The sequence below is a fragment of the Oreochromis niloticus genome, linkage group LG15 (genome assembly GCF_001858045.2).
Source record: "Oreochromis niloticus isolate F11D_XX linkage group LG15, O_niloticus_UMD_NMBU, whole genome shotgun sequence".
In the NCBI taxonomy this organism is placed as follows: domain Eukaryota; kingdom Metazoa; phylum Chordata; class Actinopteri; order Cichliformes; family Cichlidae; genus Oreochromis; species Oreochromis niloticus.
This window is the reverse complement of record NC_031980.2, coordinates 20,582,862-20,610,057: the sequence shown is the minus strand read 5'-3', so window position 1 is coordinate 20,610,057 and position 27,196 is coordinate 20,582,862. Positions and strand designations below refer to the sequence as shown.

At 36.7% G+C, this 27,196-nt stretch overlaps 2 protein-coding genes across 2 annotated transcripts; both read left to right on the top strand.

The window, feature by feature from the left end:
• Nucleotides 1–85: 85 nt before the first annotated feature.
• On the top strand, nt 86–6,018 carry LOC102077876 (uncharacterized). Its single transcript, XM_025899304.1, has 8 exons — nt 86–232; nt 408–740; nt 874–1,131; nt 1,262–1,366; nt 1,511–1,612; nt 2,408–2,494; nt 2,580–2,605; nt 2,861–6,018. Exons 1-8 carry the CDS (start codon nt 172–174, stop codon nt 2,939–2,941), a joined length of 1,053 nt encoding a protein of 350 aa, XP_025755089.1. The 5' UTR covers nt 86–171; the 3' UTR covers nt 2,942–6,018.
• A 5,088-nt stretch (nt 6,019–11,106) lies between these two features.
• LOC109194833 (uncharacterized) lies at nt 11,107–16,796 on the top strand. Its single transcript, XM_019345729.2, has 8 exons — nt 11,107–12,178; nt 12,400–12,708; nt 12,856–13,122; nt 13,299–13,346; nt 13,842–13,934; nt 14,861–14,944; nt 15,031–15,059; nt 15,799–16,796. Exons 1-8 carry the CDS (start codon nt 12,133–12,135, stop codon nt 15,862–15,864), a joined length of 942 nt encoding a protein of 313 aa, XP_019201274.1. The 5' UTR covers nt 11,107–12,132; the 3' UTR covers nt 15,865–16,796.
• The last annotated feature ends 10,400 nt before the right edge of the window (nt 16,797–27,196 follow it).

The following is a 27,196-nucleotide window of genomic DNA, read 5'->3' as shown; positions in this document are numbered from 1 at the left end:
GGTTTGATGAGGAAGTGACATCACCTACTTAAGGAAGTACAAATATAAATGATCTGCATCCTAGTAAACTGTTCTGTGTGGTGATTGTTGCAGACTACAGACAGACAGACCAGTTCTGATACTCTGACATTTGAACTCGGGAACTAGGTTTAACTGAGACAGAGAGGCACAATGGCTGAAGATGGATGGATTCTAATGTCCTTCTGTCTAATGCTAATGATTCCAACTGCAGGTGAGAAAACAGAAAATACTTTCATTGCAAGGAAACATAGTTGTAATAATAATGCAATATCCATTAACCCAGTTTTAGAGCAAATAAGATAACTATGACTGTTTTCTTGGACTCTATGTTTCATTCATCTTCACTGTGACTTCAAAATTTGTTTTTATCTTTATTTTTTTTACAGATTTCTGTTACGCTGTCCCAACAACTGAAATATACATTTTAAAGAGACTTGGAGAAGATGCTACTCTGCCTTGTCTAAACATGAATGCCATTCAGGAAAACTGTAGCAGTATTAAGTGGATGTCCTTTGGTAGGCAAGTATTAGAGATCTCGCCCGAGGCGACAGGTGAAAAAGGCCAAAAGTATTCAGACAGACTGAGTATAACAGCCAACTGTTCTCTGGTTGTAAAGAAGGTCACAGTTGAGGATGCTGGTCATTATTACTGTCAGCAATACAAATCAGAAAATCAAGGTCCTGTGGTTCAGACTGTGGTTGACCTGTCTGTTGTTAACAGTGAGTATGCTAGTAAAAGAAAAAAAATCAGCTCAAATTGTGTTTTTAAGGCTAAAAATGGAAACAATAATCATTAGAAGACTCTTGAAGATAATTTGTCTAGTTTGTGTCATCTGATCTTTTTCTTCTTCAGTTACTGAGCAGAAGTATCCTGATGGGACTGTATCAGGGATGGAATGCTCTGTGGTGACAAATGGAATGGGGTGCCATTACTCACTGACGTGGGAGAGGGATCATAATGTGAATCAACTATTAGTGGGAGTGGATTGCTATGCTTCTGTTCATTTTATGGACTCTGCTTACTCATCAAAGAATAACACAATGAAGTGCAAAGCAGTGAATCGTGTCACAGGAGAAGAGCATCTGTTTACCTTCAGTCCCCAGCCTTCAGGTGAGAAATGGTGATCATTATAGGCTATTAATGGGATTTAACTTAAAACAAAGGCAGGATTTAAAAAAAACAAAACATGACATATAACTGAGCAAACTGTTGCTGTTGGTTTTTTTTTTCATTTATTCAGAAGACACAAAAACAGAACCAACTAAATCAGCAAGTTCAACTGAAGGCACCACAGAACCAATTAAATTGTCAACAGCAGTCACTGATGCTTCAGACGATAAAACAGGTGAGACTATTGAAATCCTGAAAGAAATTTGTGTATTCAGTGTGATAACTACAACAAACTAAACAACTATTTTAACTGTATTTTTAATACTGATGAAAATCATGAACTTGAGCACTTTTGGTTCATTTTATTTTATTTTTCTAGGTGAGACAAAATCAACAACAAAGAAACCAACCAGAAACACAGAAAACAGCACAGAATCATTCAGAGCCATATCAAACCCAATAACACATGCAGATGTGAAAGGTAGTTACTCAATAATCGATCTGTATTTTATGTATCTGTAATGTATTTTTATCTTTCATTTTACATAATAGATAATAGATAGTTATTTTGTGCATAGTGATTGCTTGTCTTTGTGAAACAAAGAAACAGATAATGAAAGTGATCTATGAGCACCTTGTTGTGATTTGGTGTTATATAAATAAATTGAATTATTAACTTGCTTTCAAAAACGCATGTAGTTACACATATGCAACCATTTTACACTATAAAGAATATTACAAAAAAAGAATAAATCATACTTCATGCAGCCCTGGTGAGCATATGGTGAGAGAAGGCAAAGCAAATCTATACATTATCCTTTATGTTCTGACCCATGTTTGATGCTGAACTTGTTCTGCAACTTATTAGAGGGAATGAAGTAAAATAGCTGTAAGGTGTTGGTAGTAAATATGCTAATAGAAAATCAGTGTAAACAAGCAACAATGAATAAATGAAAACACCGATAAGGAAAGACTTCATCTCAGGCTTGTGTGAGAATCAGAGCTTTGAACACTAAAATTAAGATTTTACTATTTAAAAATTAGCTGCTTCTAAACTATATACATATAAGACTGAGATTGGTGATGTAAGACTTAAGTGATTTAAGGAGTAATATTTACAGTAGAGACATGCAAATTCAAATTTAAATGACAAGGATATGTGCAAATACCAATAAAAACACATACCATCAACAGTTGTACATGTATTCTATTGTCTGTTTGAAGACACAGCAGACAAAAGCAGTGCATTATTTTAATGATTTGATTTTCTTTGCAGGTTCGGGGAGGTTCATTATTGTCTCTGTGGTCTCTGCAGCTCTTCTAATAACTGTTGTGACACTTGTGATATGGATTAGAACTAAAGGTTCTGATAAAACATTTTTTTTTTTACTAATTTTACATTTTAACTGTTAGCTTAAACTGAAACTGACTTTCTTCTTTCTTTTAAGGGAAGAAACGTCAGATGGAGTATGTAGTAAGTACAAAACTCGATAAACAATTATTTAACATTTAAAGCAGTGGTTCTTTCTTTCCTTTATTTTATATTTTAGTATTAACTCTGGGTGATATGTGCAATCTCAGAATATTTTGGATTTCTGTTATTCAGCAGAGGTTAAAATATAGAAAAAAATGACTGATGTACTCTTCATTAACCCTCAATCAAGGTGGATTTATTTATTCATTTATTTTTAACTCAGGTTCTCATAAGTAATGTGTCATTTCTTCACAGATCCACCAAAATGAAAATGAAGATGATGCAGCAATGAACTATGAAAATCCCAGAGACTCTTTTTCTGTCAGACTCTACTGACAAGGAACATCGACTCACTAGACAAAAGTCATATTAGTTGTGTTATTAGTATAATGTTATGGGGATATTTTCTATCTATAAAACGAATCATAAATACCACATGATTTTTTATGATTAACATTTGTTTCACTGTGTTAAAAGAAATCTCTGTGTAAGTCTATTTTAGTAATCATGTGCATGTAAAATCTGACATGGAACACGCAGACATGAAATGCACGCCAGACAGGGGAGAAGGGATTGAAGACAAGGAGAGGAATACGGAAACAGGTAAAGGGGATAAAACACAGACACCACTAAGAGGGCAAGGGACAGCGAGAGGGGAACACGAGGGTGATGGAGAGAGCCATGACGGGCTGGGGAAACATGGATAATAAACATGATAGGCGGGGGGAACATAGAATGAAACACAAGGAGGGAAACAGGACACACAGACGCCCACAAACACACACAAACACAGACACACAGAGAGAGACACAGAGGACAAAGACACAAGGGGGAATCTAATAATCAAGGAACTAAACAGAGAGAAATATATATAAGAAACTCAAAACACACTAAGACTACTAAAGAACCTAAACCACAGTACAAAATTTCACTAAAACACAAGAACTCAAAAACACTGGGTCAAAATGACCCAGAAACATCACAAAATCAGCTTATTGTTGTGTTCCTGATGTTTAACTGGCCATTATTAGTGCATCAAACATCCCACGCTCTGCTGCTGCTGTTGCCACAAAAACACACTTCCTCTTAAGTTCTCAGAAAAAACTTACTTCTGGTTTACAGGGAGGAACAAGTTGAGTCTTAGGTCATGTAACTATCTCATCTGTGGCTGTTTAACTAAATCACTTGTTAGACATCAAAGTCAAGTTGTTATTGATAATGAATTTCAATGTGACTACTTTGAAATTCTTAAAGATATATTATTGTAAATTGAGTCTTTAGGACACACACTGTGTTAATTCTCACAGTGGATTTGTAACAGCAAGGCGTAGCAAGGTGTTTGGCACCATGGAAAGAAGAAGATGATTGAGGAAGTTGAATGTGTGAAGACACAAGGTTAAAATAAATGTTAGCAGTAATGCAGCTCGTCTTTATTTTAATATACTTTATATCAGAAAACAGACAGCAAGTTAAACCAGTTCAGTGGTGCTACACTTCCAATCTCTCCATGCATGTCTGCCAAAAACTATTCAGACAGAGTGAGTGTCACAGCAAACTGTTCTCTGGTTATAAAGAAGGTCACACTCGAAGATGCTGATCTCCATTACTGTCTACAACACATATCAGGAAAAGAAGGAGATGATAGTATGGTTCAGCGGACCGTGGTTGATCTGTCTGTTGTTCACATTTAAGCTTAAAATACTCATTTTAAGCATAAATTGCCCTTTTTAAAACAAATAAACTGAAACATAAGAAGATAAATGAGGACAGATAATCTGTTTCATGTTGTGTTATATTTGATCACTTTTTCAGTGGCTGAGCTTAAGAACAATGATACAGTGGAGCTGATTTGCTCCGTGGTGTCAAACAGAATGTGGTGTCCTTACACAGTGAGGTGGCTGCTGAATTTTACTGAAGCTGGACCAATAACTGAAACAACCTCTGGTTGCTCCACAACTGTATTTACTGAACTCTCAATTTAATCACCTGACAAGGGATGACCCATTGAAGTGTGAACTAATGGATAGCATGGCAGGAAAAGTACAGCTGTCATTCAAGGATGGGGTGAAATTAGCTATTTGACATTATTAAACTAAACTTAAATTGTTGAAGTAAATGAATTTAAAGAGAGCAGTAAACTGTGTAATTTAGCATCCAAGATGTTGTTAATGCTTTTTATCCTTTTCATCTCTTTGAGGTGCATTATTGTCTCTTTGGGATTGGCTGCACTTTTAATAAGTGTTGTGGCAGTCAACATATGGACAAGAATTAAGGTCAATTCAATATTGAGAAATTCAGCTTATTTAGAATGCTTAGTATTAACAAAAAAAAAAAAAAAAAAAAGCAGCCCAAAACTTAATGGTAATATTCTCTCATTTTAGGAAGCAAAACCTACATGGATAAAACCACAGTGAGTATAAAAATAAAAAATTATATATTTGTTATTGATACTGGGTTATACATAAGATTTATTGGACTCCTGAGAACCTGCACTTGAGAGTTTGCTTTGGGGAAGTGGATGATTGACAAAGACAGCAGAAAATGGTGCAACAGAGGCAAGTAAAATTGCAAGAAACAACATAAGAAACTAACCTTCAAATTAAAACAGGAAATACTTACTAAAAAAGAGAACACAATCGCTTAACACACTGCTAAACACTTAAAAACCTAAATGAACTATGGGTTATAACTATAGAAACTAAAAATTATTACAAAGACTATGACAATTTATTTGTCCTAAATAAGAATATCATTAGTTATATATGTAATTTCCCTAGAGATTAATAAAGTATGCTGATTCTTATTCTGATGTATATATCGCCCCTCCCACAGGTGCATTATTGTTAAAGATTGTTAAAGACGAAGGTAATGTTGCAGTAAACTATGAAAATGTTGGTGACTCTGCTGTTTCTATCAGACTCTTCTGATCATCAGTACAGCATAAAACAGCTAACTGCTGTTATGAAAATAACTCCTACTTCTCCAAGTTTTCCAGTACTGCATCTATACCTGTTGTTTACGTCTACTCATTTTCTCTTAACTATTCAAACTGTTTTATCTTTTTAATTATATCTTTCCTCACAATTTGTGTCAGCATTTTCTGCCCAATTATTAACTGTTTCTGATATACATACAAAGACTCTTTCTGTGGATTTGGCTTGTTCTTCCTGCTCCCCTCACAACATATTACTGTGACATGTTGTCATATTTTAAAGTCTCAAAGATGCAAATATAAATTCTTCATTGCTTTGTAGTGCAGTTTTCTTTTTTTTCTTTGTTAGTTTCATCTCTGAATTACATTGATTAAGGCTAGGAACAAGATTTTGAAAATGTATTCAAACACTGACATTAATGACAACAAAGGAGCAGAATAATGCATTGAAAACAGGCTACAGTCAGGCAGGAGCACCTACTTTAGGTTACGGGTGTACTTTAGGTTACGGGTGTAACCTAAAGATGGGCAGTAATCCAATTACTTTTTTCAAGTAATGAGTAAAGTAAGCAATTACTATTGCAAAAAAATAATTACATTACTGTTACTTTCCCGTAAGCACGCTGCTTTACTGCGTTACTAAACCACGATTTTGTGAGAGTGTCTCATGACAATGAGGTATGAGTGTGCGACGTCTGTGGTAGCAGCAGACGTGTGTAGATCAGCAATGGATAATATGGAGTGCGGGAGAGAGTACGACCATGCAGTGTTTAAAGCTTGGAAGTACTGACATTACTTTAAGTTTGACTCCGTAAAAAGTGGCAAAAACATTAGCATCCGCTGTACACTCTGTGTGGGAAGAAAACTTTTTTCTACAGCGAAAAATTAAACTTCAAATGTGAGCAAGCACTGAGCATGCTGCCACGGGAATGTGAAATTCACAGAGAAACCCCCAGATCCTCCCACTGACATGACCGCTGAGGCACTGGGCAAACCTCCACCGACCCCACTCCTGCTAAACAGGTGAAAATAGACTTAAGAGCGACAGGACTTAGTGCCGCTGAATCTTTGATTTTATTTATTTTATGCTGTGTTTTACTTGCATCTATTTGAAAGAATGAGTGTAAACACAAACAGTTATTTTATTTTATATGCTGGAATGTGCAGAAAATAGGTTTAAATGTTAAACAAATTTCTTCAAGTCAAAGACTGTTTCATATAATTTCATTTTTGCTTGATGCAATGTGCCTCGCCTCTGTCAGTGCGCCCCAGGGTGGCTGTGGCTACAATTTAGCTTACCATCACCAGTGTGTGAATGTGTGTGTGAATGGGTGGATGACTGGTTGTGTAAAGCGCTTTGGGGTCCTTAGGGACTAGTAAAGCGCTATACAAATACAGGCCATTTACCATTTACCATAAAGTAAAAAGATTAAAACTAATAAATCACATTTTAAAAATACTTTTTCCATTTGTTTGAATTTGATTTGATGGGTTATGCAGAAAAAAAGTAGAATTGGGCTGAAAGGTATACTGCTTTATTATGTATTCAGGTTGTGTATCATGTTTTTTTAAGTACCTAAGTAATAAAGTAACTAATTACTTTTGAAAATAAGTAATCAGTAATTAGTAACTAATTACTATTTTCAATTAACTTGACCAACACTGAATGTAATTATCATTTGGATATTATCAAGAAAGGTGGGCTATAGAGAGACTGGAGTCCCCCGGCTTACATTACCTGTCATTACATCTGAGAGAGCCTAAAAAGCCATAACATCCAGTCTTAATACAGCATTAAAAGAGAGTCTATGTGCTTTTAGCAATAGTAAATCATATTTATTCTCAATCAAAGGTATAAATCAAAATACAAGTTTGACCAATATGTTAAATAAGAAATTTAGGGAAAAGTTCAAATGTCTAGATTTTGTTTGTGTATGATGTTGAATAAGAGATTTGGTGTTAGGTGTTATGACTGTTGAACATGACATGAAGTATATTCATATGTGGCTGAATCTTCACATTTAATGGAAATTTTGTGATGAATAACATAGAAAAGAAGAAAATGTAATTAAGTGATTTTAAAGTTTAAACTTTGCCTTAAATCGTGTATGTGAAAAAGTCCAATGTCTAGATAGGAGGAGAGAGGGGGAAAGCAAACGGGCACTTGGCAGAGTACAAAAAAAGAGCAACCAATTCTTGGTTCTTCCCTTCGTCATCAGCTAGACTAGCGGTTCAGAAGTTTGCAGTTGGAAGTCCCAGCAGAGACATCACTTCTCCCAGTGATAACAACAATATCAGTATTAGCTCAGAGTAGGTTAATTACACAAGTATAATTGATGTGACTAGATTATTATTTTGTGATTATCATTATTATTATTTTGCTTTGCTCCTGCTAAATGGCTAAAATAAAATTTCCTTCAATTAAAGTCTAAATTGTGGACAATTACTTAATGAAACAGTAAAGGTAAAAGTCCGAGTATCAACCAGTCTTGGTGTAAATAGCTCTTACCCCGCCTTGAAATTAACCCAGTTAAGTGCTCCAATCTACAGGGGAGCTGCTATTAACGGATGTGGCTGATGGATGATTGGACTGCGGGGCTGCTAATATCCCCGTTTTTGTTTGTTTGTTTCTTCTTCACGAGAAAGAAGAACTGCAGACAAACAAACATTTATTTTAACCTACAGTCTCCACCTCCCTCCCTCTTCTGGAACTAAAAGGATTCAAAACACACACAAATTAAGAACCAAAGTATTAATATGAAACAAAAAACATTTAAAGTCCCAAATTCAAAAGGACCATGACACTTTCTATGCCTCAACCTTTGACTTTATTATTTTCGCTATGAGTAACATAAGGGAGTGACACAGGAAATAATTGCAGCATCTCTTTTCAAGAAGCACTATTTTAGACACTGTGACATTTATTAGTGTGAGAAAATGTTTTCATTAATGAGTCACTAGAGTGACAAACAAATAGAACAGGGGTATTCAGCTACAATTTAAAGAGGTCCAGTTGGAGAAAAATTGATAAGTAATTTGACAAATAATTCCAAAATTACTTTTGATCACGCAACATAGAGCTGAACGTGTATGTTGCTGCTGCTGACAGTTCTCACCACTGAAAATTGAGCATGTTCAAATGAAGTAGTTAACTTCAGAAAAATTAAATAAATCTTGAATTTCCCCTTTTCTGTTTCGCATCCTGAATGAACCGTCTCAACCAACTTTACAGATAATAAATTTCCAGACAGCTTAGCAGTTGTGAACAGTTTTAGAGGCTCACTTTCTTCCCCTCTTTTAATATGGAGAGACATTTGCAGCAAAGGGGTTGCAAATGGGTAAATTTGGGTTTGAAAGAGAAAATGATTGGATTCATGGAGCTGAACTTAATAAATTGTCTGTAAATCATCAGTATTTTTTCAGGTTTGGATGTACAGTTTTACATTTATAATGTCATTTATATGACATTACAGAAATTACAGAGACTCTGTTGCTGTTATTGATTGTTTACTATTAAACTAATGGCTGTTATTTCATAATAAACACATCCGAAAGATCAATAATATTCTTTAACAACTGCTACAGCAAAAACTGATGTTAACCAAAGATGAACAATAAAATGCACGAGTGACATCACAAATTAACCTCTTTATTGCTGCTCTTGCATTATTAAAAAGCCATTTGTTATTACATAAAAAACAATAATTATAATAATATAATTACAAAGAAAAAATATAACTCTAAAGATCACAGGAAATGAACTCTGTTTTGGAATCTGTCACAATCCAAAGAATTGGTGAAGCATGATAGTTGAATTTAGCTGGATGAAAATGTTTTCGCTAAACAGGTAATATTATAAATGCTGTTTGCTACAAATTCAGGATCTGAATAATCCATCTATCCATGCTCTACCGCTTATCCTTTTCAGGGTCGTGGGGGGAGGGGTCTCCCAGCTGTCTCCTATTCAGATAACTAATATTTGTTTTATTTGTTCTTAGCAACATCCGCTGAACACTGTGATGGAAATGGAGTTGCCTGTTTTTTTCTCTAGTTATAGTAATAGAACAGCAATAACACTGTTTGAATATGGGAAGATTCATGAAAATATCAAAAGTCAATCAGACACACTGAGTGTTACTGCAGACTATTTTCTGGTTACAAATACAAATTCTGGTTATAAAGAATTCCACAGCTGAAGATTTTGGTCATCACAAGTGATGTTTTCAGCTCAACTTTCCCAATAGAAGAACATAAATATAATGATCACAACTATCTTTAGTTTTTAATCAGGAAAATCAGGAACATAAGGACAACTTCTCAAGACTTGCTTTCATACTACAGTATTTCAGAAGCATGAAGCTCTTCCTCTTGCTCTGTCTTTCCCCAAGTGACAAAATCATGTAGTGGCCTGACACTAGCGAAACAGAAAATCAAGCTAATGTTGTTATAGAGCCACAAGAGGCCACTGTTTATTTTTCATTTACTACTAGATGTCAGTTTTGAATTCTTTTAACAAACGTTTTTATGACCATAAATTCACCTGAGTAGTAATATTTAAACCCAGACCTATGACTTTTACTGGAACCTCTTTAGTTTTTGGTTCAAAATAATATTAAAACCATATCATAAGCATTTTTTTATCCCTGTTGGACAGTGCACTTAGAAGCCATGTGTAAAATTGTATGCATGTTAATAGTCCAGATATTGATTTTAAAGACATTAAGAGTGAAATATAAACCAAGATTTAGCTTTGACCGTTGTGACTGGTTGTAGTTTGTGGCTCAGCTGCAAGGGAGGGGTGGAGCAAGGGGTTCAGAGTGTGGTTTCAGGTGAAGGCTAACCACAACAGCTGATTTCCATTGTATAAGAGAGCTGTGTACTGCAATGAAGAGAGGTAGCTGGAAAGCTGCACAAGCAGAAACGTGAAAGTACACTGTAAAATAAGCATTCACAAAGCTGTGTGCTGTGGGTCCTTTATGTCACAGCTGTATTTTATTTACGCAAATCTCCATTCATCTTATTCACCTAGAAAACAAATAGCAAGCATTTTCTCACAGCTGAAAATTTTGTAACAGAACAGAAAGAGAGCTTTACTTAGATTACATTTTCATGAACAGGGAAGTTAAAGAAACCTGGGTAGATTTTTCTTCTAAAAAGAATAGTTTTTCTCTTTTTCAGGAAACATCCCACAGTGGATTGAAAAGACTAAGTTTGGAAGAAACCCCCCCGTGGGTTTTTCAGGCCCCTTCTGGGGTGTGATCTTGGGTCTTTGGGCCAAGGCCTCGGTCCGCTCTGGTGTAGCCAGAGCTGCAGCTCACACACTGTCTTGGTCGGCTGCTGCCTCATGTATCATGTATTAGTACTGTGTGCTACTCAAGAACATTCAATACTTATTATTTATGTTACCTATTCTTATATTTTTTGTTGCTCTGATTTCCCTGATGTGTTGTTCTTTGATTATATTTTTCAGCAGTTGGTAAAACTGATTTTCAGTGTCCTTTCTCTCTCTGTTTCTCTTTTTCTTTCTTTTCCTCTATTTTTCTTTCACTCTCCTTCTGTTAACTTTCTTCCCAAACCTCTCTTTCCTTTTTATTTCTCTCTACAGATTGATTAATGGTAATTGTTTTCTTTCTTTTTAACCCAATTAAGATGAACATTAAAAGCTTTTAAGCCTTTACAAAGAAAGAAAAGCTCTACTTGGCTGCCTTACACTGCTCTGCCCTGTGTAACGAAAGCAAAATTAGAAGTATTAGACCCAGAGTTCCTTTTAGGTGGCATTGTATTCAAGACAGAGAGAATTATGCCACTTGACCTGTTTCTTTGTGTGTTCTTTGGTCTTACCTGCTTATTCAGCCACTTACAGAAATTGATAGCATCAATAGCAAAATTAGTGGAATTTAAAGAAACCACCGTAAAAACATCCATGGGCTCCTCTCCCATAAGGGTCCAGTCAAATTAAAAAAAACATGTCTGAGCCAATCACATACAAGGAACAACAGAGAAGAATCCCCATTTAACAAAATTGGACTGGCATTAGACTTTACAATAAACCTCATAAAATCCCACTTGAATCCCCATTTATAGCAAACATTGACTTCACAGTATACCTCGTGCATGCTTCATAGCAAATGAATCTGTAGGCCTGACCTTTTGAATGTACTTATCATTCCCTCATGTCACAAAAGCAATTAAAGCGATACTTAATGACATGAACCTGGTAAAACTAGCAGAATTGTAGTCCATATTATATCATTTGTTTAATCAACAAGCACTGAAAAAATGACAAAAACAGCCAATTTTTGAAGTCTTATGACTGCTCAAAGCAAAAAGATACACTTACATGACACATTTTCTAATCGAAACACAGACACAGATAAGGAAGTGCTACTGGCTGTCTTCCTTCCTTTCTATCTATCGTGTCTTCGAAGTGTTATCAGTGTGGGTGTGGTATGATAGGAAAATGTTGTGTGCAAATGTGACTTATGACTTAAATTACTTTACTACATATATTAGGACACTGTATGTATGTATGTATGTATGTATCTAAAAAGCTTAAAGTAACAGAAGAAACAGAAGAAAGAGACAGTGGGGAACAATGATTACAGTCTTTGTGTTTTGGATACCAGCGCTTTGGTTTACAGGTAAGGATGCATTTAAAAGACATAACAGAAATATACAGAAAGTCCTACCTTCAAATGTTACTTCATAACATGAAGACAGACGTGTTTGTTTCATCAGGCTTGGAACAGATGAGAACCAAACTTTTCCTTTTCTTTCTTTTTTTGCAAACTTTCCTACATCTGAAAAAATATCTACAGTAATATGTAACAGTAATGCATGTGTTTCTCTTTCATATCTGCAGGAACACAGGGTGGAGTGAGTCTTTGGCCCTTAGCTGTCAGAGATGGAGATAAAGTCAGTTTGCCTTGTCCATTGATGTGTAGCATCTGGAGCTTTACTGGTTTAAATGGTGCAGCAAAACAAGAGCTTATTAATCAATTGACCATTAAAGGAAAAGTTACGTCAGACAGACTGAGTGTGGACACAGACTGTTCTCTGGTTATACACAAGGTAACAGTTGAGAATGCTGGTTGGTACAGGTGCACAGTGCCTGACAAAACAGGGAGAACTCCTGGTTCTGCTCTTTCCATTGATCTTACTGTTGTTGTCAGTGAGTATTTACACTTTTTAATATATTTGAGTTCAAATTGTTGTCAGAGTTCATTCCAGTGAAATAAATATTTTATAATGTATAAATATGTAAAGTTATGATTACAAAGTTAACCATTGTCTTTTTCTTGCTATTCATTTTCACCAGTCACTGAACAGAAATATGGAGGTAATGTGACTTTAAACTGTTCTGTGTCGACTCCTACAAAGTGTGATCAAGACAGAGTGAAGTGGATCCACAACAGCATGGATGTCAATAGAGATAGCTCATATGTAAAAATATCACAGTCTTTGTGCTCTGCTACTGTCACCATTATGAATTTTACCTATAGTAACATATCACCTTATGACTTTATGTGTGGAGTAAGAATGCATACCAAAGTGGAGGTTTTTGCCTTCAGCCCTCACTCATCAAGTAAGTAACTAAGACAGAGTTTTATGAATTTTAAATTCATTTTAAACTAATGTGACTAATAACTACCTAAAGTATTTATTCATTTTCATTTTCTGAAGCTTTATTGTCTGTATGTTCTGTTAGAAAACATGCAGTTTCCAAGTGAACAGTTTGCTGAATTTTGTTCTTTTGCTTAGGTGAAGATACAAATTCAACAACAACGTCTAAAAACAACACAAATACAGGTATAACCACAATACAGTCTGACATGAAGGATCGTTTTAGCTTTCAGGTTTGCATCAGTCAATTAGTAAACAAGTGATGGCACGCTGACAGTTTTTTATTAAGCAGTTGATTAAGCTGTGTTTTGTTGTTCAGTTGAGGATGCAGAAACAAGAAAATTTCATCATCATTAACACCAAATTAAGGAAGTGATTTGGTTAAACATAATAAAGAACTGCTGCAAAAGTTACAGTGTGAAATCAATAACTTTAGATTATATTTACACATTAGAGAATTTGTATTTATTCACTTGCCAAAAATGTGACAGAAGAATCTGATGCATTTGATTAGAGAATTTGCCGACACATAGATAGGTCACAGTTGACGATGCTCGTGTTTACGCCTGCATTTCAAATTCTATTTTTAGAATTTTTTTAATTTCAAATTTATGAATATATTACAATAATTATTGTTAGAAAATTGATTATTGGCATTCTCTTGCAATTCTTTTTTACAAGTCACTGAAAAGAAACCTGGAGATAATAAGACCTCTATCTTGACTCCTGAAAACTGTGAACACGCAAAAGTGAAGTGGATCCAGAACAGCACAGGTATCAATAGAGATAACTCATGTATGAAAACATAACAGTCTTTGTGCTCTGCTACAGTGGCCATGAGTCTTATCTAAAGCAACATATCAAGTTATGTCTTTATGTGTGCTGTTACAATATATGATAACTTCAGCCCTTGTTCAACAGATAAGTAACCAAGAGATAAATAACTTTGAAATAACATTTGAAAACAACATAAATACAGTTATGACCTATTAAATCCGGTTCTTTAGATTCTTTACGGCAAAAAAAGGACATGGCTCAAAAGTGGTCTTTTACTTCAAAAATGATCTTTATTTTACATATTCCGGAATATGGAGACCCGAGCACAACAAACACAACCTCAGGTCTCAAGAACAAACAGGAAGCCTAGTTATATTTATATACTCCATCTTGACGTCACACACACTTTATGTTTCGATCAAACACTCTGTTTAGTTTCACTTTGGCCTGCAAAAGCATGTGGTTTCCTGTCAGTCCTGTCGGCACAAACTGTACTAAGAGTTGGGCCTCTATTATATAAACCAATATAATCAGCGTATTAGCATTTAAGATTATATATTCAAACTCAACAGACCACATCAGCCTGACATGAAAGATGGCCCTAGGTTTATGGTATGTATTGTTTTATTATCAAACAAGTGAATGTGCAGCAAAAACAGTGAAACCAAAAATTAGATTTTTTTTTTTTTTGGTATTTTAATAGTTGTACTTAATGTTATTACATTATAACAGGCAGGATGCGCTCATATTGAGCAGCTGGATTAATTTAGTTAATTTGGTGGATTTATGTATAATTATTAACAACAAATTAAGGATGTGTTTAATTTAAAGAAAACACATACATGTAAAAGTTGCAGAGTGAAACCAAACTTCAGATTGCATTAATATTAAAATGTACTTTCATGTTTTCTTTCTTTTTCCAGTCTGGTGCAGGCTCATTATTGTGGTTGTGAGTTTGGCAGCACTCATAGCGGTTGTTGTGATCATCAACATATTGACAATAGCTGGTGAGAATATTTACATGTAAACAAAAAGGTGGACAAATCTGAATTCTGTTTTGGAAACTGAACTTGAATCTTTTGTGTGTTTTCAGTTCCAAAGGCAAAAATGGATGGAAACATGGTGAGTCTGTTAAAAAGAACACAAAGTCAGCTGTGAATGATACATTTGTAAATGAACCCTTCCTCATACACAAATCTTATAGCCAGCTCTATCATGATGAAATCTCTGGAATGATTACCTCCTCATAAACAGGCAGCAATCAGGATCAAAACACTAACCTGTGACAAATATGAACAAAGTTCAGTTAAGGACTCTTCTGTAGTTTCAGTACAAACAGGCTTCTCATCCTTTCTTATGTGATGTGTGCTGCTGTTGTAGTTTAAATACTCATGAGAAATAATGCCAAATGAACTGAATACTCATGAAACTGAAAATCACACATGATTTAAATCCTTGTTAAGTTTTGAGTTTTGGAGAAATGTCTGACCTGCTGAACAGGAAAATCAAAAACTGACTTCCATCCATGGACATGATTTTGTAAAAAACAAAAACCATCACACCAAAGCTACAGACAATTACTCCCCATTAATTTCATGCTTAATTTTTTTCATTGTTTGTGTTCTTTTGAGCTTGATTGCATTTGTTATTCTTAGTTTTGGAATTAATTGTGCACCAAATGAACATAATGTCATGTTCTGGGTATCATAGTGCAATTTCTTAAGTATGATTACCTTGTGCTAAATGAAGGGTAATTAATGCCTAAAGATTAGAGTGGTTATATTGTTACTGGAAAATGTGATGATCTCAACCAATGCAGAATATCATTATTATTATTATTATCATTATTATTATTTCACAGGTGTATAATGAGGAAGATGATGGAGCGGCAAAGCGTGAAAATGTCCAGCCTTCTGAAGAGGTCTGAACAACATCAGGGTGCTATATTTTTGCACAACTAAAAAAAAAAAAAAAACCTTTTCACTCAGTGTAAATTTGGGCAACATTTAAGTGAACACAATCCTATAATTCTATTTTACTAAATATTTCATTTCTCTTTTTTTGGTCAAGAGAAGAACAAAAAGAAAAAACTAAACAAAAACAACTGGGTGTCGCTCAATCTGTAGGTGTTCATGGAAGAGAATAATGGCACAAAATCAAAACATTATGACCAATACATGACAAAACAATTCAGGCTGAGGTACTTTTATTACTCGATTTGGAAAAGTAATAAAATGTGGCTATTTAAATATGCAAGAGGCATTAATAGTTGCCTGAGTCTGAGTCTTAAGGCCTATTAAAATATTTCAAGGAGGCCCAGTGGATCTTTCAGGCCAGCAGCCTGGCCTTTTGCTGTCTATGTGTTTTTTGTTTTTTGTTTTTTTGCCTCTGTAGCACTCTAAGGCACAGCCTACTTCTTTAAAATGCAGTTGTACAGAATACATTTTCATATTCTCTAAAGCAGTTGTGCAAAGAAAATTATCTGTGCAATGACAAATGTCAGAATAGAAATGGCCATGCAGAATATATCTTATGTCCTCACCTGTCTTAAACTTGACATCAAATATATCAATAATAAATATTTTTTTATATTTTTAAATTTCATATTTTATTCTTTATGCCAATTTCCTGAAACACTCCTGTAAGCACTTACATATAAAGGTTAATATAATTTAGACCTGAGTAAAGGAATTTTTCAGAAACTTTTTTTATTTTTATTTCTTTTTATGACCGTAAGAATTAATTTAAACTGAATTAAGGGCAGGTTTTGTTGTAAGTCATGTGCTTTAATGAGCTTTGAGTCATTTGAGATATTTATAATATTTGAGCATAATGCAGATAAAGAAATGCTTAAGAACTCTGTTTTGGTTTTGTATCTTATGTTCTATCAGTCAGGCTTCCGATTTCATTTCTTAAATTCTTGTGTCATTTGAATACAGCCACTCACCTTTTCACCTCTCACTTTTTAAAAACCATTTTAGAGTTTTTTAGAGTTTAATAAATGATAATGATTAAATACAGTAGTGGTGTATTTACACTCAGGGAGTGAAAGGAAAGATATGGAAAGGAAAATCTGTAAGTTTGAATCAAATGTTACTCAAACTGTAGCACCGTACTGTAGTGAAGTGGGAGTCTCGATGGTATTGAAAATGGTGGCATGTTAGTGATTACAAACATGTCAGTCATTAGTTTTCTCTGCCAGCTTAGTTCTAGACACCCTCTCAGGTAATAAAAGCAAGACATGAATTCCCTCCAGCAGTGAAAGCGCTCCATCCACCAATAAAACCTGCCCTCAGCAATTCCCAGGAGTGGCCTCTACATACATACATACATACATCTATAGATAAATCACTGTCCAGCTCTGACACATGCCTGCCCTTACTGGAAATTCTCCACAAAGACTCTGCGTGAGTCAGTGGAGTTCAGCCCAGCAGCAGGTGGAAGCACTCGCTGCAGAAAATGTGGACCTCAGAGAGAGTCGTGTAAATTCCCTCACACAGGCTCTTGGAAGAAACTGTTACTGAGGGATGAGGGGCAGCTTGTTGTTTTCAGGCGTTTTGGAGAAGGCAGAAGAAGACCCAGAAACAAAGATGAGAGAGTTCATCCAGTCTTACCTGAAACTCCTGTTATAAAACAACAGCTTCCATAGTGCCTTTTATGTTGCATATTGAATTTTAATATCCAAATATTTGATGGTGTTTACATGATAACTGCAATACTAAAATAAAAATGGGAAATTAATGTTTTATGTCACGTCATATTATTCAGTATCTGGAAAAACATTTCTAATTTAGATCAACATGAATCTTTTATCCATCACATTCTTATCTAACATGCTGCAGTCGTTTAATGTTTGGGGGGGGGGGGGGATTTTTTTTTTCAACATTTTTGATTAACTGACTTTGTGGGGGAACTGTCAACGCGGGAAGTTCCTGTTGTCAAGTTCAAATTTGTATTTGTCACGTACACAGTCCTACAAGTACAACATGATCAAGATCAAGAGTGCTGCTACACCCAAGCCAACAAGAATAAACTTCCACCATCCTGGAGACAACAAAAACTTAATAACATTTCTGTCTGTAGCTTTCTTTTATGTTAAAAGTCCAGCAGGGTCAGGCTGCAGATATGGCTGTGGCAAAAAGAAAACAGTGGAAGTACACACATCAGGGACAGGAGGAGAAAAATAAGAACTCTACTTGAACTGGGCTCTTAACAGGGAAACCAGTAAACAAACACCTCAGAACAAAAAAAGCACATGAATATTCACATCTACACCATGTAAAAGGACGTGACATGCAGTGGTTGTAGGGTGTAGGGCAGTGGTTCTCAAACTTTTCACAATCAGTACCACCTCATAAAATATATGGCTCTTGAAGTACCACCCTTATGACCAATGTTCCCTCTAAGCTGCGCACGTGCGCAATTGCGCACTGCTGGCACGGTCTCTGCGCACAGAAAATCTGCGTTGCGCACAAAAAAAATCTAACCTGAATTGAAATTAAAATTAAAACTTTAACAATTCTGTTTTGCAGTGTTAGTCAGTAAGTGACTGGCTGCTCCTGTATGGGATTAGAACGATGCCACCTTATCCTGTAGTCCAGCCAATGATGCGATTCACATTTGTATACACGCAGCCAATCAACGTCGCTGACAGGCTATGACAGCGTCCTTATGTGCCGACACCGGTGTTTTAGCTAGCAAAGCGGCGTGGCTGATGTGGAGTGAAGCCACATTAATGACAACGTGTACAACCATTAGAGATGTGAGCAGGACAGACGGAACAATTGACGGAAAAAGTGTGGACTTTATACCAGTTTTTAAATTGTGTTGATAGGCCACGTAAAACCAGAGTTATGATAAAAATATCTGCAATGTTTGGTTTTCTTCCTGAATACTGTCGTTGTTTATATTTACTGCGGGAAGAAACGGTAAAAACGGCGTTTTATAAGGAAAACGCTCGAAAGCGCTCTCCGCCTGTGAGCAAAGACAAAACCAAAAAACCCCACCCTTTCCTATTGGTCGAAAAAAGTACCATGTCGACAAATCAAAAAATGATATGGCAACGTGGCATCTAGTTGTTAAGAAACGGGGGGAAGTTTTAGGAGTGACGATAGTGTTCTGAGATGTGAGAGATTTGCGACGTTTAGCGCAAATCTTGTGTAGTTAGTGTGTAGTGTAGTCAATAGTTTTGTTGTGTGTGTCAGAACAATGAGGCGGCTGCTGAATGTTACAGGTGTTACAGGAGTGATACATCTCCTGTTGTCAGGCCTGCAGGTATCAGGCTGTTGTTCTCCTTTATCTCATAGTGGACAGAAATTATTTTTTGGAGTGGCACAAATAATTTGTGTGGCATCAGATTTGATGCAGAACAGCTGAATGTTCTGTAAATAGTTTGAAATGGTTATTTAAAAATGCCTTGGCTGCATTAAAAAAAATAAATAGCTGCAAAAAATTTTGTTGTTTGCCAAACTGAGTTACTTTTTTGAAGTAGTAACTATATAATTAATTGCCCAACATTGGTCATTAACTCTCCCAGACCACAGACTCATACTCATAATACAAGTCAGAGCTTTATAAAAAAAAAAAAAAGAAAAGAAAGTAAGTTGTGTTTTCAAAATTGGAGTTCAAGTTATTTTTACTTCCAATAGTGTTAACATACTACACAGGTCATGAACAGGATTTTTTTAATTTTCATTGTAAGTGGGCTAAAGCAGTTAATTAAAAGTAGTCTAACATAAATGTAAATGCTGAAATTTGATTATTTTAATAAACCATGTAACTTGGATGGATTAGATGCTGGTGTGACCACAGTGCACACGTCTGATGTCGCTCACAGTGGTCCAAGGGATCGCTCAGGGAGTTTGTGTGTTCGCTCAGACACGTGAAAAATTAGAGGGAACATTGCTTATGACCAACATTAAAGTACAGTAATATAGGCCTATTTAACACCACATACAGTTTACACAAGTCAGTTTTATTTCTTATATGAATGTTATTTATTTTAACTGTCATAAACAGGATCATGTCATGGTCCTGGGTAGGTGACCCAGTGTTTTTGAGTTTTGTACTTTGGTTTTTGGTTTCTTTCTCACGGTGTCTATCTTCTTAGTCTTTTAGTATTTCTTGAGTTCTAGTTCTAGGTTTTGTTATGTGTGTCCCCTGTGTTCTGTGCTTCCTGTTTTACTTTGAAGGTCTGTGTCCCTTGTCTTGTCTTCTCAATTAGAATCAGCTGTGCCTCCCTCCTGTTTTGCATTCCTCGTTCCCCTCCGTATGTATATATAGTGTGTGTTTACGTATGCTCGTTGTCAGTCCATCTGTTTTACCTCCCTGTGTCACTCCGTGTCTCACCCTGGTGTCATCCTACTTGTTTTCCTGTGAGCTTAGATGTCACTTAGATGTGAGCTTAGTCTAGGTTTGTCTTAGTTTTTGTCCTTGCCACCTCGGTTGCTGTCTGTATTTTCATCACATGTCAATAAAGCTCCCTCATCACATCTCAGCCAGTGCCAGTGTTTGGGTTTGTTGTTTTTCACTCCACACGACCTGTGCCGGCAAACCGTGACAGTGGCAAGATAATAATAACTGCACTGCATTAAAACATTCACAGCAGGTGGAATATCCAATCTTTAAGTGATGACCTGATGAAACCTGCTTCCGGGTCCAAACTACTCTACATTTATTAAGGCTGTTGTGTTTTTAACATGTTTTAATGCTTTGTATCTTGTTCTATTTAATCTGAACAAGCCCCTAAAAAAGGTGAGTGATCACTGTCGGTCTCTCTCGGTTTTTATCATCACTATTTATTTTAAAGCTTTTAAAACCTACAGCCCAGCCCAAGCAGCAGTATATTAACTACTAACCTTATATTGCAGTTGTTCTCCTCACTGAAGTTTGGTCCGTTAAAAGCATTCTGCCATGCCATTACATTTGTCCCTAACTATCGGGAACCCTCACAGTAACTTTTATCAAGTGGAAAAAAGTTAGCGTTCATCCTCCAGCTTCACTGTTTATATTATGCTAACCATAGCACATCATTATATACCAGCTAGCCCACCTTCAGTAACCCTACAAACACCACTGCTGTTTTGTTTTCTGTCTTCATTTATGTTGGAAGTGATAGCAGAGCTGTACGTTTTAATTTTTGCTGTGGCGGTTAAGCTGCTGGATTTTTGGCTTCACGACCTACCTACATGGTTCGTGCACGTCAAAGCTCAGTTTGCTCTTCATGGCGTTTCAGTCAACGACACGAAATCACGAAATACCATCATGTGGTGGCCTCACTGGATCCGCTGTCCACCCGCCGTGTGATGACCCTCCTCCGCATCACCGCACCCAAGGGAAATACACTGCTCTGGTGCGAGGTGGCTTCGCCAACTAGCCGCTGCTGGCTGTGATGGATTACCGCTCACTCACAGAAGAAGCGGATTGCATTCTCCTGGCTACCAGGAGCTTCGGCATCCAGGCGGTAGTTCCCGACTCACCAATGGTATCTCCTGTGCCCCCACCGATTCTCCTGGGGGCCTCCAACTCATCGATGGTGGCTGGAATTGCAGAACGGCGGCGCTGCGGAAAAGGCCTGTGTTTTTGCCATCAGCATGACAGCGCCGTGCCGCCTTTGCAGTTTTAAGGCCCAGGGAAACGAGCCCGACAGCACTCTGTAGCGACCACGACCGCTGGCGATAATGAAAGGCTGTCTTTCATAGAGGACTCATGCTCGGGGAGACATTTTCTGGTCGACTCCGGCTCCCAGAAGAGCCTCGGGAACTCTTGTATTGTCTTTGCATACCTCCACAATGGTATATTGTTTAATCTTAAAAAAAACTGGAGATTTCCCACGTACCACCAGAGAGAGCCCAAGTACCACTAGTGGTTCGCGTACCACAGTTTGAGAACCACTGGTGTAGGGTAAGGAGTGACCCAGTGGAGACAGCAGCCATCTTATCCTGCAACCGTTTCCAGCGCTGAACAGACTCTGCACCGTGTGGTAGCAAGCATCGAAGGCATTTGGGATGGGGGGATAGTGGGGGAGTCCATCTCTGAGTCAGTGTACATGCATATATGTACATGTGTAGGTGTGTCATGTGTTCAACTTGAGAGAGAGTATCCTTTCACTCGGTTAAGGAAAAGTCAACAATCCTCCATCCGACGAGGTGACCTTGAAGGATAAGAGCAGAGAGTCAAAACACAGTCCCGTAATCAGGGAGAATTTATTGTTTTGGAGCCGCATGAGTGAAGAAGATGGTTGTTTGGGTTAGTGCAAACAACTGCCCTCCAATCTCGCAATTGGTCTCATGTCCGTCACTGGTCACCCGGTCTATCAATTTCTATTGCAGAGCCGTGAGCTTCTCCAAGATCTTATCCATACTGCGTTCAATAAACACAATCATACTCACAGCGTACTCACAGCCCCGCCCATCATCAATCATGTCGACCAGCTTGGGGGGGTTTTGAACGGCTGTAGCCGCTTTCTCACTATGATAACAACTGCCCCCTGCTGGCTGAAACAATGTACCTTCAAACTCTTAGCACTGTTAACATATTGCCATCTATCAGCAGCAGGAACTGAACACTTCAACATTTTTGTCAGAAACTGAGATAAAGTCACTTTGTCTTACAAAAATGTAAAAGATGATTAGGAAAAATGTAACAAAACTAACACCCCCTTCAGTAGTTCTAACACAGCAACAGTAACACTGCTTGAATTTGGGAAGATTCACAAACACAAAAAAACCAGACAGAGTGTCTGAGACAGAGAAGGTCTGTACAATAATGTACACACATTAGTGTGTGTGACTAATGTGTGCAAATAGGAAAGCTAAATCTAGCTTACAGGCAGAAATAAAGAGCAAGCTCAAAGACTTATCTACAAACACGATGGATGAAAGAGTAAAATATTTTGCCAGGGTTGATTAATAGGCCTCATTGAGCAGTGTGCAATTGTGTGCAGTGGATTTTGAGGTATATTTCCTGTCTTTGCTTCAGGAGTGATGTGTCTATCGTTTCACAATTTTAAACTGGTAGTACAAACATCTAAATCATAGTTAGTTGCTACAGAGCAGAATCTACATTCTGGAATGACATTCACAATGGCAGTCAACTGAAATTCATATATTTTGCATATATTCATATATATACATATTTTATACTTTTTTATTGTGGTTTTCTGAAACACTTCTGTAAGCTCTTTAACACATATACACCATTTATTTCAGCTGCAAAAGCTTGAACTTATTCTCTGTAAGACAAAACTCAATGACAAACAATAAATTGAAGTTAGGTTTGTTATAAGTCATGTATTTGGAAAATCGAATATGTGCTTTACTCATACTGGTCTGAATCTTTGCAGACACTTTGTTGTTTGAAAATGATGTTTGAAAATGATGTAATTTGCAAATAAAGTAATACCTAAAGAATCTGTTGTTGTTTCCTCTGTCCAGATGTGTAAAGGCAGCTTAAACCTTTCCCCCCCTTCTTTTCAACATCTTTTTATACATGGAGAACTTCAGTTTTGCCTTATTTTGTTGTTTTTCATTTATTTATTTATTTGTTTGTTTTATGTTTGGAACTCTGTTGTTGTTGTTGTTGTTACAGCCATCATATTGATGAGATTAAACGTTTATGGAAACAAGGTTTTGTCACGGTGAGCGCTGGCCAACCGTGGGGATGTGGGCTGGACTCTTTGATGCAACAGTGCATTTATTTACAGTGCAGGGAAAATAACAATAAATCCCCAGTGCGTTCCCGACTCCCGTGACATGTCCTCTTCCCAGTGTTAGTGTTCTTTGTCTCTGCTCCTCAGTGTCTGAGCACCCCATGCTCGCTGCCCTCTCGTCTCCACATTCCTCCTAGGGAATAACAAAGAGGTAGCCATCAGAAACACCACAATGCAGCAGACTAACCTTAACTAACTTGCCAAGAGACTAATGTGAAGTCACACAATGATCCAGTGTCAGAGAGAGCTCCTCCACACTCTTAAGTAGCTCCTCCGACGAGGCTTGATCAGCTGCAGGTGTGTGATGGTCTTCAGGTGTGGCCAACCACCTGGCAGGGCCACACCCACCAGGCCTGAAGGTGCACACACACACACCACACACACACACCACACACACACACACACCTGCAAGCAGGGAGAACGAGGGACAGCAACACCAAAAATACACGTCCATAATTGCTCAGGGACCCTGGGTCGCTCAGACCCAGGACCCAGACAGGTTTGGAGAAAACTGAATAGAAACAATCCACAGACAAGTAAAGCTTTGAAAGGATATATAATCCATATATAAAAACATCACATTCTTTATACTTTGCTTCTGTGACCATTCTGAATACTCTCTGCAATAACATATCAAAACAAGATTTTTTTTTAATTTTAAAGGAATATTGAACTGAATTAACATAATTTGGAGAGATGTTGTTTTAAAAAGTAAAGACTAAAGACTAAAATGTTTTTGGTGGATGTAAATAAATAAATACAATTACAATTTGCATTTCACATCTTTCTGAACAGTCAGTATATTTAATTTTACATTGTATTGTTACCTAGGGGTCCATCAGCTTAAAAACAAAAAAAAACTTAACAATAAAGCCCAGGCAAGAAAAAAAGAGCCTGTCTTCTACAAGTTGGGGATTGTCCATCAATCCATCCATTCTGTCCATCTTATCCAGTTCAGAGCTGCCATAGGGCAAGGGCCGAGGTGCACCCTTGACAGGTTGCCAGTCCGTCACGGGACTGTTGTGATGTCACTTTTTACCTGCATTTGAAAAAAAGCAGGCCAACATGTTCAGTAGGTGTAAACAAAACTTTAAAGCAATATCCTCAAAGGGAACTGACTCTGAAACACTGCTTTGCATTTCTTTCACGTTCATTACTAAACATTATGTTGTGTTTATCACAAAGCTGTATTTCCTCATCTTATTCTTTTTTCATGTGTATACTATTTCTCTATTGATTTCAAGGTTTTGAGTAGCATCAATGATGAAGAAGATGACACAGTCATGAAAAGCTCCCTCTGAGCTGGACACCCCAGCAATCTCTATTCTAACATCAAGTAGCCAGTCAAATGAAACACATGTCAACATATGTATCAAACTAATTTTTAATATACAGACCACAACATTTAACCAGTTTCAGCATTATGTTTTTTATTGTATAGCTGAATGCTAAATTGACAACAATGTTATTGAGTAATTAAACTTCATTGTTTGTGTTATTTCCGTTGTTGCACTTGAATATGTTCATTTTATTGGTTTGTGTAGTTGTACATTTTGGTCGACAGGGGACAGTGCTTAAGAGTTAACTACAGTTTTCCCAAAATTTAGCAAAAAAAATTAGCAAAATTTAACAAAAATGCATCTTGGAACTTCCTGGTTGCCTCGATGTGGAACCTGATTCTCGTGAAGAATTCAGTGTGGGGTGGCCATTTTCTTTGTGTAGGGGATAAGTTGTGAGATCATCTGTGTGCTCCAGTATCCCAGGGTGAGCTGAGATATTGGCGTGGAATTCAGAGGGCACTGTCATATTTTTTCCTTTGTAAGTTTTTTCTTTGATCCCTCGTATTTCTCTGGAGCATTTTTTTTCTTTTATTCTGTTAATTTGCCACATTTGCTCTAATGCTGCCAAAGTTCAGTACACGTCCATATGTTTGTTGTTGGACAAAAGTAAAGAGGAAAAAAAGACATTTTTACTTATCTTGTCTTCACCGACAATAAAAGACTGAACATTAAGAACCCCAGTAAATGTGTCCTGTGTGGCTACTCATTTCCCAGGCTATAATTGTTTTGTCCAGCAGGGGGTGTTGTATATTATAACTACAACAAACTGTAAAGCAGATGTCTTCATGCAATGTCACACATCACAGTGACTGAAAATGTAAATGGTATACAAATAATGACTTTAAGATTTTAAATAAATAATATGTAAATAATATGTTTCGTGCTGTTGTGGTTTAATTATATCTTTATTTAAACATTAATCATGTACTTTGATATTGCTATCTGTGCTGTCCCTTTTTTTATTACCAATATTGGTTGTCATTGACGTGTATTAAAGTATACTTTGTTTATGTAGTCTTGAAATGTGTCACTGCTGTATATGGGAGTTTGTATCTGCAGTTCTTTGCATTGTTAGGGATGCTGGCTACTTTGGTTTTCTCTGTCAGTGTTATATGTTTTAAATTTTTTGATATTTTTAAGTAGAATGTATATGGCTGTGTTTGCACCCAAATGGGTTTACATGTGTGTGTGTGTGTGTGTGTGTGTGTGTGTGTGTGTGTGTGTGTGCGTGCTACAGTAAAGGGAAGCAACAAGCAGAAGCAAAACATTGGGAAACAGTGCCCATTTGTGTTGATAAAATTTTAAAAAGGCATAAAATCAAAGGGAGACTAATGGTGCTTTAAGCAACAAAAACAAAACAAACAGGCACACTTGCTCTCTGAAATACTGTATATAACTAATGTGTTTACAATAAAGTTCATGCAAACTGGAAAATGAAGCCTAGATGAGCTCACAGATGTAATAAAGAGTACCTCAGAGGCTCAACTACAAACAAGAAGCATATTCAAATATATACAAGATAAAATATTTTGCTCTCTCAGGTGAGTAATAGGCTCAATTGAGCAGTGGTTCTTTGGTTCAGAAGTGATGTATTTTATCATATTGAAAATGGCAGCGCACACTTTAAATTAATATCACAAACAAAATCTGCAGAATTTCAAATAAAGATTGATCTTTTTCTATAGTGTACACTAACAGGAAGAGGTGTGGGCCACTTTTAAACCACCATCCGCACATGCATGCTATTTTGTGGATTGCTCAGGGTTCCTCGCCAATCATTGTCCAATCAGCATGGAAGCAGAATTGTATGAAATAGTCATATACCATAGACTCCAGAGCAGAATACCCCTTTGATAAACACCAACTGGCATTCACAGAATTAGACTTTTAAATAAATGTCATAAAATCACATAAAATCCAAATCTGTGCTTCATAGCAAATTTATCTGTGAGGGTGTCCTGTTCTACACACTTTTGAAGTACTATAACGGCTCAAAATAGCAAAAATCTTTTCTTTCATATTGCAATACACACACACAAATGAAGAAGTGATACTACTTCCTTCCTTTCTGTTATGTCCTCAAAGTATCAAAGTATCTATGTAGGAGTGATGTGATAGAAAAGTAAATGTGTAAATGTGTCCTGTTGCTTAAAGTACTTATAGGAAACAGCTGTGTGTGTAAGAAGCTCAAGTAATAGAAGTAACAGAGG

Coding starts and splice junctions, on each gene's coding strand:
- LOC109194833 (XM_019345729.2), top strand. CDS start 12,133: ATGATTACAGTCTTTGTGTTTTGGATACCAGCGCTTTGGTTTACAG. Junction 12,179..12,399: donor ACCAGCGCTTTGGTTTACAG/GTAAGGATGCAT, acceptor TCATATCTGCAG/GAACACAGGGTGGAGTGAGT. Junction 13,123..13,298: donor CTTCAGCCCTCACTCATCAA/GTAAGTAACTAA, acceptor TCTTTTGCTTAG/GTGAAGATACAAATTCAACA.
- LOC102077876 (XM_025899304.1), top strand. CDS start 172: ATGGCTGAAGATGGATGGATTCTAATGTCCTTCTGTCTAATGCTAATG. Junction 1,613..2,407: donor AACACATGCAGATGTGAAAG/GTAGTTACTCAA, acceptor TTTTCTTTGCAG/GTTCGGGGAGGTTCATTATT. Junction 2,495..2,579: donor GATATGGATTAGAACTAAAG/GTTCTGATAAAA, acceptor CTTTCTTTTAAG/GGAAGAAACGTCAGATGGAG.